Below are 12,041 nucleotides of genomic sequence, written 5' to 3'. Positions count from 1 at the left end.
CAGGAGTGGGAACACAGAGCTGGAGAGGCCTCAGCCACATGCAGACCCCAGGACGCAGCTGAAATGAGAGCTGTGAGCCAGCAGACGAGCGGGGTTTCCTGGCTCCTGATGGGCACAGGAGATGGGGTTTACATCTGGGAACCACCGAAAGGATCTGCCCCATGTCTTGATGACACAGCGTTTGCACAAAGTCACCGCAGCCACTGCCACGACGCTGCCTCTTGTGGGAAGCGCTGCCCAGTGCCACAGGGCTCGTTCGCTCCGGCCAACAATTCCCTTTCTCTTCCCCAAACGTGTTTCTCTGCTTCCTCCTACGCCCTTCCCACGCCCACCAAACTTCTTAGAACCGATTTTATCTCAGCTTTAAGTATGCGGTGTTTATACAGTAGCGAGATTCACAGAAATGATCACGCAAGCCTTTGCTCTGGAATTGCAAACGAATTTTCAGTGTTCTGCCATTGCAGGCAGGAGATCCAAGCATTGGGACTTTGACCTAGTAACTAAAGCTACACTTTAGATATTAAACATTGCCTCATTAATTATAATTATCAACGTTATCTCAGGCAAACCCTGTGACACTTCTGCTCACATTCGTCCATGCTACAAGCCCCAGGGAGGTGTATCATGCACATCGCGCTGTTCTACCCACCGGGGTGATGAAATACAACCTGCCTGATGAGACTTTCACCATCACCTCCACAACTGGCCTGCTCAGGCCCTTCACGCCCACAAACTGTTTGCATCATTGACACTTAACCTGAGGACGCGGCCACTCTCTGTATGCATTCAGAAGAAAATTAGGATTGATTTCTTGATTCCTAGTTCCTGAAAATAAAATTACAAGATCATCAGATCTTCAGAGGACATAGAAGAACATCTATTCTCTCCCCTACACACATCACAACGTATAAAAGCCACCGTGTGATACCTACTAATCAGCTTAAGTTTTAGTACGAGACACCGAGCACTTCAAAACTGTGAAGGGAATGAGATCAAAGGAGGGACCGTGCACAGGGAGTCTGGCAGATGAAAGGTTCACAGGTGACGCTACAATATGAAGTTTATGTCACACAGGCAAATACACAAAAGGTCTTCTCAGCAACGCACGTGGTAAAACAAGAAGCAAAAGCCACAATTTGTAGTTCACAGCGGACATGAGGAAGAGGCCTTTTCAGCCAACGACTCCACGATAAATCTGACTCAAGTAAAGAGGGGGATTCCTTTGAACCTCAAAGCTGGGAAGTGGCAATTGTCTACATTTTTGTCACCTTAACAGCACATTTTCAAAAAATGTTGACAACCCCCTGCTCCCGCTGCCTTCACGGCTTTTTGTGGGCAAGACAGAAATGAGACTCTTGTCTCCTGCATTCACCGGCCAAAACAAGGTGACTCAATCACTTTAATAGCTTTAGAAGACTTCAGATAATTCTTACCTGTGCCACAGTTTCCTCCCCCACTGATCCTGAAAACAGACAACAGGAAGCTTAATTGATGGTTTCAAACGAGTTTTTGAGATCTGAAGATGAAAAGGCACAAATAGAAAAGCAAAGCCTTAGACAAATTTGTGTTACTGCTGTTGCCATTCAAGAGCCCCAACTTCCTGCAGCTGGACTCAGAGTCCTGCATTGCTGGGCCCTCTGCAAGTACAAAAATAAAAGGTAAGCCCTATCTTGAAAATCCCACCATCATGTATTTGCCAGGCAAGGGCTGAGTGGAGAGCACATCTCACTCCTGGGGCAGCTACAGCACCCGTGCTGCGGGGTGGGAGAGATGTGCCAAGAAAACATCACATCCAAGCGCTGATTCCACATCACAGCCCCCATGTCCTGCTTCTCTGGGACTCCCTGACAACATCTGCCATGCCAGGACCAGCCCAAGAGCAGGTGTTGGTGTGGACTTGCCAACCGTGCTACTGGCTGCTAAGGCAGCTGCTCTTCGGAAAAAGCCAAGTGCTCTGAGATGCCCTGGCAGGTGCGTCCTTCTTAGAATCACAGGATGGTTTGTGTTGAAGGGACCTTAAAGCTCCTCCAGTGCCCCCCCTGCCATGACAGGGACATCTTCACCAGCTCAGGTTGCTCAGAGCCCCGTCCAGCCTGGCCTGGGATGTCTCCAGGGATGGTTCATCCACCACCTCTCTGGCCAACCTGGGCCAGGCTCTCCCCACCCTCATGGCCAACAATTCCTTCCTCATGTCCAGCCTGAATCTCCCTCCTTTAGTTTAAAACCACCACCCCTTGTCCTGTCACAACAGGCCCTGCTCAAAAGTCTGTCCCCATCTTTCTTATCGACCTCTATCAGACAAACATCAGTGGACACACAGTAGCAAGCCCACTCCTCGGCCACCACGTCCCTGGAGGGTCCCCGATCCCCGAACACACCTCCCGCCCCTCCCTCTCCCACCCACTCCCCATTGGCCAGGCCCACACCTGCAGCATCCCGATTGGCTGCCTCGGCAGCTCGTCAGGCCCTGGGGGGTATTTCTGTGGGGCGACGCCCAGCACTCGCTGTCCCGTCAGTGCTGGGGTGCGCAGGAGCCGGGTAAGGCAGGGCTGGGGGGAGGCGGGTTTTTGGGTTGCTGGTTTGGCTTGGGGCTGGGAGGGACCCCCCAAAGTTGCCCCTGGCTTCCCCAGGGGTTCTGCACCCCTCTCGGGGATGGAGGCTGGAAGCTGGGCTTGGAAATGGCTCCATGCCCAGAGCCTTGGGCTGGGAGCAGTGAAGCTAAAACGTCCCTGCTGAGGGGGTTCTGTACCCCATGCTGTGCCCGTGGGGCTTTTCCAGCTCCCCGGGGAAGCGCAGAGCTGTGTGCTGTGTCTCTGCTGCTTTGCCCCATCTGTGCATGGGGGTGTGTCTCGTGCTGGGCTTTTGGAAGCCAAAGGTGACATCTTACAGTGTCACCTTGAATCTGCTGTGCCTTGGGGAAGAGCTGAAAGGCTCCAAATCCATCCCCAAGGGTTTCTTCCTAGCCCTGAGATGATTTCTTGGTAACGCTATGGGTGTGATTGAGGAGCTTTGGGTCTGAAAGCCCTTTCCTGCTCCCTGAAGATCCAAGACGGGTCCAGAGGAGGTGGCCCTGGTGCCCAGCCGTGCGGGGACATCCCGTGACCGCACCAGCCATCCCCGCCGGCTTTGGGCAGCGGGACCAGCCATCAGCTGGGCATCCCCTTCCTGTTGACAGCGCTGCCAGGCCTGCCTGTAGCTATTTCACATGACAGTTTGGCATGATAATAGCGTTAACGAAGGGTGGCGTGACTTGACAAGGTAACTTCTTGCTCAAGAGCTCCGTGTCTCTGCAGATGGAGGCCCTGTCAGCTCCAGCTCTTGGCAAACTAGCTCAGTGTTTCTCAAGACGAACAGGGTTCTTAAATGTGGTCGGCACTACCTGAAACTTGTGTGGCTGTGCAGGACTTCAAAGACTGAAGCTGGTTCTGCTGAAACTTCCATATGAAAATGTGTGTTGAAGAGCAAGGGCCATGCTGCTTGCTCTGCAAGTTACAGCTTCCATCTGAAACTGAGTTTTGTCCTCATGGAAAAACTGGTACATGGAAAGTACTGAAAAGCCCAGAGGCTGTTTTAAGTAAATTCTCTCTCCTCTTTCCTAAAATATCTCCAAATTCTAATAGCCTGGATAGCTTTTATGCTCGCTGTCCCAACCTAGTGGTGGCCACTGACTGTGGTGCTTAATTTCCATCGGAAGTGTGTGTGGGGCAAGGGTGGCTTTAATCTTTGAGGTTAGATGGACACCTCTGCCAGCAATTCTGAAACTTATCCTATGGTCAAAGCTGAAATCTATCTGATCCTCCTCCTAAGACTAACTCTGCCCGTGGAACATGTGCGAACGATGCCTGGGCAGTGCCCTTCCCACGCAGACACCCACTGACCCAGTTCTGCACTTGTGGTAACTGAGGTTATCTGTGGCAAATCTCAAAAAGAATCTAAGTGCTTTAACCACAAATTAGTACCCTGATAAGCCCTCCCTGCTCCTATCTAAAGCACTAAGTTTAGCTTTCTTTTCCTAAATGGTCATTAAGGAATTGCCAGCTAAGCTATAGAACGCTAGCTACGGCTCGGTCTGTCTTCCCACAGTAAAATATGTTTGGAGGGGAGAAAAGGTTCCTGAACAAGATCCTACCTCTGTCTGCAGGGCAATGGAACAACAGGCAGGGCTTCTTTCACAGGGAAAATAAAAACCTACACAAGTTGAAGAGCTTGTTTTCTGTAGGAACCAGGGAGGTGCTCACCCCAGCAGGAAAGCACTGGCTCCTTTGCCAGGCCAGCATGTGGCACCGGCGGTGACAGCACCCGGCAGGGAAAGGGACAGCAACTTGGCAGCTGTGGTGCCATCACCCTTGCTGCTTCACTGAGTTGAGACTTGTGCCAAATTGGGCAATGATGAGCAATTAAGCTATTGTATCAAACTAAAAATGTGCACGGAAGAGTTCTTTCTGAAACTATGTAGTTTCAAGAACTTCCTCCAGCAGTGACCTAATATTTCTGATGTAGCAATGGTATGAAATCATCTGATCATCGTTTTCATACAAAGCAAACTGTAACCAAAGCAAACGGTGATGCTGGTTCTGCCTGGTGATTCCCACTTGCGGCCGCCCCGGCTCGAAGCTGTGCCTTTCTCCAAAGAATTCCGAAACAACCGCCCCGGCGCTGCTGAGCACTGTGCTTTCCTGCCCTCGCTGAAGTAAAACAAGGTCTGCTCAGCGCTTTTGCAGGGCAGAGACTAGAAAGAGAAAATAAAACCATGCTGTGGGCTCCTGAGCACTTAGTCACACCACAAATGCCAGCGTTGCAACACACCCCATTCACTTCTACACAGAGGAGAGCAAACCGTGACTGCGCTGCATGGACTGTCACCGACACAGTTGCATCTGTAATTAAGATGGGCTGCCAGTGCTTGAAAGGTTGATTCTAAGCTTATACCAGGTTTTACATCAGCCAAGGAGTTACTCCTGACTTATGCCAGCAACTAGAGTCCTCTCCTCTTGTTTTGGCTGCGGTGTTTCTGTGCTGACACCAAGGCCAGCAAGACACTCTGAAGTTTGAGTTTTTCCGCGTGTGTCTAGAAGTAAAATAACTGAGCAAAGCGATTGTTTGCAATGGTGTTGAAAGAGTTGGGCTTTGCCCTCTGACAGGGACTGACTCAGTCTCTTTGGCTTAAAAAACCCAACAGACTTGCCCTGAAGCAGTGCAAGAGGAACAACAACTCACTGAGCAAACCCTGTGGACTTTGGGACTGAGACTTTGCATTTAAGCTCTGCTTTTTTTTTTTGGAGCAGTTTTCTAGAAGTTCTCCCATTCTGCTAAAGTTCAAGGTGTATTTTTGCCGTGCTGTTAAATCCACAGCCCCCTGGGCAGGGGGTCAGCAGGAATGTGCAGAGGAGCGTTGGCTCCAGGCTCGAGAGGCCGGAGGTCCCGAGGTCTGTGACAACTTTTGTCATTGATGTGCAGCGCTTGGCTTGAATCCCACTAAAATGCTGAGTAATTGCAGAGTTAATGCTGCAATATTTGACACCCTGCCAAGTTACCTCCTGAGATGACTCCCCTGTTGTATCCATAGTCCAGGGCTAACAAATGCTTGTTTCACTACTTCTTCCCCAGTTCTCTGTTCCTGTTTCTGCAGCAAAATAAGAACCTTACACAAGTCAGAGAACACAAGAAACAAGACAATGGTCTTTGTGACAAACCAGACAAGTTATTTTGGGTAGAGCCTGCCAGTGAGCCTGGAGCAGAGCTTGGCTTGGGAATCCGGTTTGGGAAGCATTTTGGTTTGGGGATTTTTCCATTGGAAAATGCCCTAGCAATTCTAAGAAGAGGAATTAAATGCTAACGGACACAAAAGCGGATGCTGCACTAAAGAACAAATATGCCAAAACCCATGGCATGCCTGACTAAGGCTGAGAAGTAATCCTGGATACACATTCAAGATATTGCACAATTTTTATACTTGCACATCTTCAATCCCATTATGTAACGAGAATACTTCTGAGATTTGGTTTCGCAGGAAGCGAGGAGAGATTTCCTGCCCAGCTGGTCAGTGGGACAGGAACATGAGTTTCAAGGTAGCCAGTCAGAGCTGTCACATCCTCCCCAGAGCTGTGACTTGGTGCCAGTGGGAAAGTTGATGTCAGTTCCCCACTATGAGCAAGGGCACAGCGGGACCTCTCTAAAATGACTCACATCAAAATGTCCTTTGCCAAGGATACTCCAGAATGCTCTCAGAGGAAAGGGGCTATGAATATTGTTTAAGAAGGTAAAATATGCCTATTGCTGTAGAAAATTACTTATCCTACTGTCCGACATCCCGCTGCAGCTGCATTTCAGGAGGGCTTGTCAGAAGGACAGTAACGTGTCACGATCGAGTGAGACAATATTCAGTGATTCCCACCGTTAGCGTCATTTCTGCAGGTGCATCTTCCAAGCGCCCCAGCCCTTGGCCGGCAAAGAGCCTGCGCAGTGGGAAGCTGAACCACAAGCATCTCCAGCAGAGAAAATGCCTGACCTGAGAGTTCTCACCCACTTCCAACCTGCAACTTTGGCATCAGCAACAAAATAAGCAGGACGGTCATTTAGTTTAAAGCATTTGGTTGTTTTGGGATTGAGGGGGGTCATCGAGTACAGCCCTTGTCCTATGTAAATATTTGCACATCATAAATCATGGAGTCTCCCAAATATCTTGGTACCTTTACAAGAAAGATGAGCGATGCCACACTTCGTTCCTAGGATGTGCTGAATGATGGGTCCCAACTTTGCCCTCTGCTTTTCACCAGTTTTGCTAAGACTTTAATTCACTGGAGGAAATTAAGTCATGCTCATGCTGTTATACTCTTGTTTTTCCTTTCAGCTGCAGCTGAGTTCAGTATGGAGTCAGAAAAGACCACAAAACAAGGCCTACCGAAGGTTGAGGAACAGCAGCAAGCGGTAGGTGCCAGGGCAACTCGCACTCTAACAAGCAACAGTTCACCTGCTCACAGATGTGCTGGTTAACTAACTGTCAGCACCTCAAAACCAGGCTGGGAGGAGCAGAAAGATCAACCATATAGAGCTGTGGCTAAATCTAAACTCAGTTAATAATGTTTTAGCTCAAGAGAAAACTCCAGAGCTGGCTCAAGTAATGCAAGTGATTCTGAAACACGAGCTGATCTGGGTTTGGTGCCGAAACCCAGTGTGACTCTGAGTTCAGGAGCTCAGAGCTTGAAATCTTAATGCTGGCCTGTCTCTGACTTGCTGGTGGTCTTTGGATGAGTCCCTTCGACTCTGAGTTTAAGAAGGATGAGGAGATGGACTCATTGTCCCCTTAGGACCTTTTTGGATAGACACTTGGCTTGTATTCACTCACCAGCCCGAGGTTGGGTCTCTAATGTCACTTATTTCTCTTGGCTTTTAGAGCGTTGTCAACCGGGTAACCAGCTTGCCCTTGCTCAGCTCCGCATTCAACCTGGTCTCATCTGCCTACAACCACACCAAGGAGACGCATCCTTGCCTCAGCGGTGTCTGCAACGTGGCCGAGACCGTGGCTGCGGTGGCGGTGGGCAGCGTGGTTGGTGGGGCGCAGCCCATCCTGAACCAACTCGAGTCACAGAGTGAGTGAGAGGCTGGAGGGACCCTTTCTACACAGAGGAGCAGGCGGGGAGGGGACTCTCATGTGCCTGTTGGGTGACATCCAGCCCCTACGGCACCTCGTTCTAGTTACTTGTAGCACCGAGTCTCCTGCTTAGTGAACCCACTGAATTTCATGGACATGAAACTGTTATTGGCAGAATCAAACTTTGGCTTCTTGTCTGTGGTTATTTAAGTCACTAAGCAAAAACTCCTTGTTTTTCCATTGTCACTCCAAGCTCTGTGCATCCCATCTTGGATGTAGCTCAGTCTGCCTCATCCCAACGCTTTTCAACCCTTTAGACCAATCATCTCACCCACCGGGGCAGGTATTCCATGCCCCCTGGAGCAATGTGGGAAGGCAAAATGGAGAATATTTGAACCTGCCAAATCACAGGGTTTGTTCACTTTTTACCAGTACATCCCACACCACCCCAGAATAATTCAGTTTGTTTGGGGTTTTTGGCTTGCTTTCACGAACGTGTCCTGAGTTGGCCATTGTAAGGTCAAAACCCCCCTCCCCGAATTGGAGAATAAACTGGTACCTGTTGTCTTTTCCAGTTGCACTTGTAAATGAATATGCCTGTAAAGGACTGGATCAACTGGAGGAGAACTTGCCTTTTCTTCAACAGCCAGCAGATAAGGTAAAGGCTTTTCCTGGGGAAGCCATGACGTGACCTCTTCTCATACAGAAAACCTGTTTCGGGGAGGGAAAAACTTATTTCAGAAGAATAAAATGTATTTTTCTCTGCCTCTCCCTGTTGTAGGTCATCTCAGACACCAAGCAGCTGGTTTCCACCAAGGTGATATCTGCTATGGATGCTGCCTGTGAGGCGAAGGAAGCAATGGCTGATAAAGTGACTGAAGCTGTAGACCTCACTAAAAATGTTGTTGGGGACAGTGTCAAGCTGACCAGGTCAGTGGTCACCTCCACTGTCCACAGTGCCATGGAGGCCGCCCAGGGTGCCAAGGACCTTGTGACTCACAAGGTGACCGAGGCGGTGGATCTCACAAAGCACATGGTGGAGGACAGCGTTGGACTGACCAAGTCCGCAGTCGCTTCTACTATTGTCAATGCCGTGGAGGCTGCTCAGGGAGCCAAGGACCTTGTGACTCACAAGGTGACCGAAGCGGTGGACCTCAGCAAGCATATTGTGGAGGACAGCGTTGGAATGACCAAGTCTGCGGTCGCTTCTACTATTGTGAATGCTGTGGAGGCTGCTCAAGGTGCCAAGGACCTTGTGACTGTCAAGGTGACCGAGGCGGTGGGCCTCACAAAACACATGGTGGAGGACAGTGTTGGAATGACCAAGTCTGCAGTTGCTTCTACCATTACTGCTGCTGTAGGGGCTGCCCAGGGTGCCAAGGACCTTGTGACTAACAAGGTGACCGAAGCAGTGGACCTCAGCAAGCATATTGTGGAGGACAGTGTTGAAATGACCAAGTCTACAGTCGCTTCTACTATTGTCAATGCCATGGAGGCTGCTCAGGGCGCCAAGGACCTTGTGACTGTCAAGGTGACAGAGGCGGTAGACCTGACCAAAGGGGCTGTTCAGGATGGTGTTGAGAAGACCAAATCAGCGGTCACTTCTACAGTCACTACAGCTCTGGATGCTGCATATGGCACCATAAGTAGCAAAATCAATACAGCCTTGGAGCAGAGCAGAGAGGCCATCCAGGAGGGAGTGGAGAAGACCAATTTGGTGGTGAACAACAGCATCGGCAAAGCCAAGGCCGTGAGCCAGGCAGTGGCTGGTGGGGTGGAATCTGTCCTGGGTATGTCGGAAGAGCTGGTGGATCACTACCTCCCGATGACCGAGGAGGAACTAGGTGAGAAAATGCTTAGCTGGAAGTTGTAAACGCAAATCCCTTCCCACGTGACTGCGAGAGCCATCTTCTGAAGCAGACAGGTAGCTCTGAATTTGTCACCGAGCTGGCTGCCTGTCAACACTGACTTGTCACATGGAATGGGACAGAGTTGAAGTGTTTGCTGGCTGGTCCTTGCCCGTCAGCCTCAAGGCAAATAAACACATGGGTGTGTGCTCCAACCTATCAAGTCTGCTTATTGGAAGAGAACACATTGAGCAGGGACTAGCCTACCTTTAATACCTGAGCAACTACAAACCTCTACTGTTTACACAGCAAGCTTCAGCCTTCACGCTTTACTAATACCATGGGTGATCTTACCTCTTCCCTGCCTCCCAGCTGGGGGAGTGGAGCGCAGCTGCATCTCTGTTCTTGTTTCCTCCAGGTAAGCTGGCTGCTGCCGTGGAGGGATCCGGAATGGCTTCTGTGGAGGAGCAGAAACAGCAACGGAGTTACTTCGTGCGTCTGGGCTCCCTCTCTAACAAAGTCCGTCACCGAGCCTATCGCCACTCCCTGAGCAAATTGCACCGTGTTAAGCAGCGCACCCAGGACGCTCTCTCGCGACTACAGCTGGCAATAAAACTGGTACAAACATGCTTTTTCCTTTTTCCTCCTGTCTGTAGTCCTCCTGCTCTGCTATCCAGATGGAAGCTCTTCCTCCATCCTGCACCAGCTACGTGTCACCTTGGATCCCTCCCTGGGAGGGAAACACTCGTGCTTCTCTGTGTGTGCTTGCAATACAGCTCTTCCTCTCATTTTTCCCATCAGATTGAATCCGTGAAACAAGAAGTTGGCCAGAGGCTTCTGGATGGGCAGGAGAAGCTCCATCGGCTGTGGGTGGAGTGGTGCCTGACTCAACCCAAAGGAATCCAAGTTAAAACTGCCTCCCAAGCAGAGGTATCCCAAAAGGGTGTACTTCCCCAAGCCTCTGGTGGCTGCTGCACATCCCACCCGCCCCAGTAACTGAGCTGTGTCTCTCTCCCAGCAGGTAGAGTCCCGCACTCTAGCTATGCTGCACATCATCACCCAGCAGCTACAACCTGTTTATGAGAATCTGAAAACCAGCATTCAAGGCCTCCCCAGCAACATCCAAGAAGCTGTGTACCAGGCCACTCGAAATATCCACAAGCTCCACAGCTCTTTTGCCAGTGCTGTGTCTTTCCAGGACCTCTCCAGCACCACCCTGAGCCAGAGCCACGACTACGTGGTGGAAGCCCGAAGGTCCCTAGATGACCTGTTTGAGTACGTATCTCAGAACACCCCCCTGAACTGGCTTGTGGGTCCCTTCCGAGCCAGAGCTAAAGTGTCACAGGACAGCAGAAAGCCCGAGAAGAAGAAAAATAGAGTGACTGAGATCAAATCAGCCACGCTGGAAATGGCTACACCACCAAAGGAGGAGACTAAGACACCTGAAGAACCAAAGGGAGCAAACAGGACCCTGGGGGAAGGGTGTGAAGTGCTGGAGAAGCTGGAAGAGAAGGCAGAGAAAGACCCAGAGGTGGCAGTGGCTGCAAAGGAGATAAAAACTGATCCACCAGAGGAAGATCTCTGAACAATTCCAGCTCTTCTGGCTGGGACAGCATTTGGTCTTTTTATCGTGTGTCCAACTGCAAATCGTGTCAAGAGTGCCTCCTGCTCTCTGCCTGAGCCAGGCTGAGTTTACAGTGAGGCTTAGTTTGCAAGGACACTTGCTAACCGACGTGGGATGATTCCATATCCTGATTTACTCTTTTTTTTAAATCATGCTGCTGCACTGAAAGGGAAGATGGGGACCTGTCCTTCAGCTTTTAAGTCAGCCCAGCTCTGTGTGCGAATGACAAGTCATTGCTGAGGCAATTTGCGGAAGAGAAGTTGTTTTCTCAACTTATTTTTAATGTTGGATTTGTGTTTAATTCATCCAAGCCGCAGAGGTCTTGAGACGACAATGTGCTTGAGCTTTGATACCATTTCCCTCCTTCTACAAGTTTAAAAATACACGTTACAGACACTATTTCCTCTCTGCCCATTGTGCCTCCAGAGCAGCTCAGCCCTGCAGACCAACAGCTCGGGGCACGGGGCCGCTTCCCAAAGAGAAACTTCTCTTTATGGATCAGCCAAACACTTTTTCTTTCACAGAGAAACACTTAGCAAGGTGGGATTTTCTTTTAAACACTCCCGTTTGCAGTGGAAACTACTCCAAGGCTTTTCTGTTTGTGTTCAACTCCATGTACGAAATCTTTTGCAGCCATTAAGAAGGTGGTAAATGAGGCAGCTTTTCCCGGGAGTTCCTCTGCCGTGGTGATAGGATCTCCTGCTAAAATAGGGGAGGTGGGTGCGGGTTATTTTCCCAGCAAATAATGCTGTGTAATCATTTCGAATGTAACTTATTTTGATAACTATGTCCTGGCATGGTCCCTGTGCTAAGGCTGGAATGAATGGCAAGCAGACTTTATAATAAATAAATAAAACATGACCTTTGTTCGAAGACATACCAGTTTCTTGTGCATATCTAAAGCTGTAGCATTATGTCCCCTGTCCCACCCCTTAGAAGTATGTAGTTAATAAATCACTGTCTGGGCAGCTTGCTGGAG

The 12,041-nt window shown here is 49.9% G+C and overlaps 1 protein-coding gene across 1 annotated transcript; it reads left to right on the top strand.

The window, feature by feature from the left end:
- Positions 1 to 6,855: 6,855 nt before the first annotated feature.
- On the top strand, positions 6,856 to 11,931 carry LOC139825673 (uncharacterized). The gene is made up of 6 exons (XM_071799484.1): positions 6,856 to 6,927; positions 7,394 to 7,589; positions 8,167 to 8,249; positions 8,373 to 9,460; positions 9,789 to 10,368; positions 10,460 to 11,931. Exons 1-6 carry the CDS (start codon positions 6,868 to 6,870, stop codon positions 11,021 to 11,023), a joined length of 2,571 nt encoding a protein of 856 aa, XP_071655585.1. The 5' UTR covers positions 6,856 to 6,867; the 3' UTR covers positions 11,024 to 11,931.
- The last annotated feature ends 110 nt before the right edge of the window (positions 11,932 to 12,041 follow it).

The sequence above is a fragment of the Patagioenas fasciata genome, chromosome 27 (genome assembly GCF_037038585.1).
Source record: "Patagioenas fasciata isolate bPatFas1 chromosome 27, bPatFas1.hap1, whole genome shotgun sequence".
In the NCBI taxonomy this organism is placed as follows: Eukaryota; Metazoa; Chordata; class Aves; order Columbiformes; family Columbidae; genus Patagioenas; species Patagioenas fasciata.
This window is presented reverse-complemented; position numbering and strand designations above follow the sequence as displayed.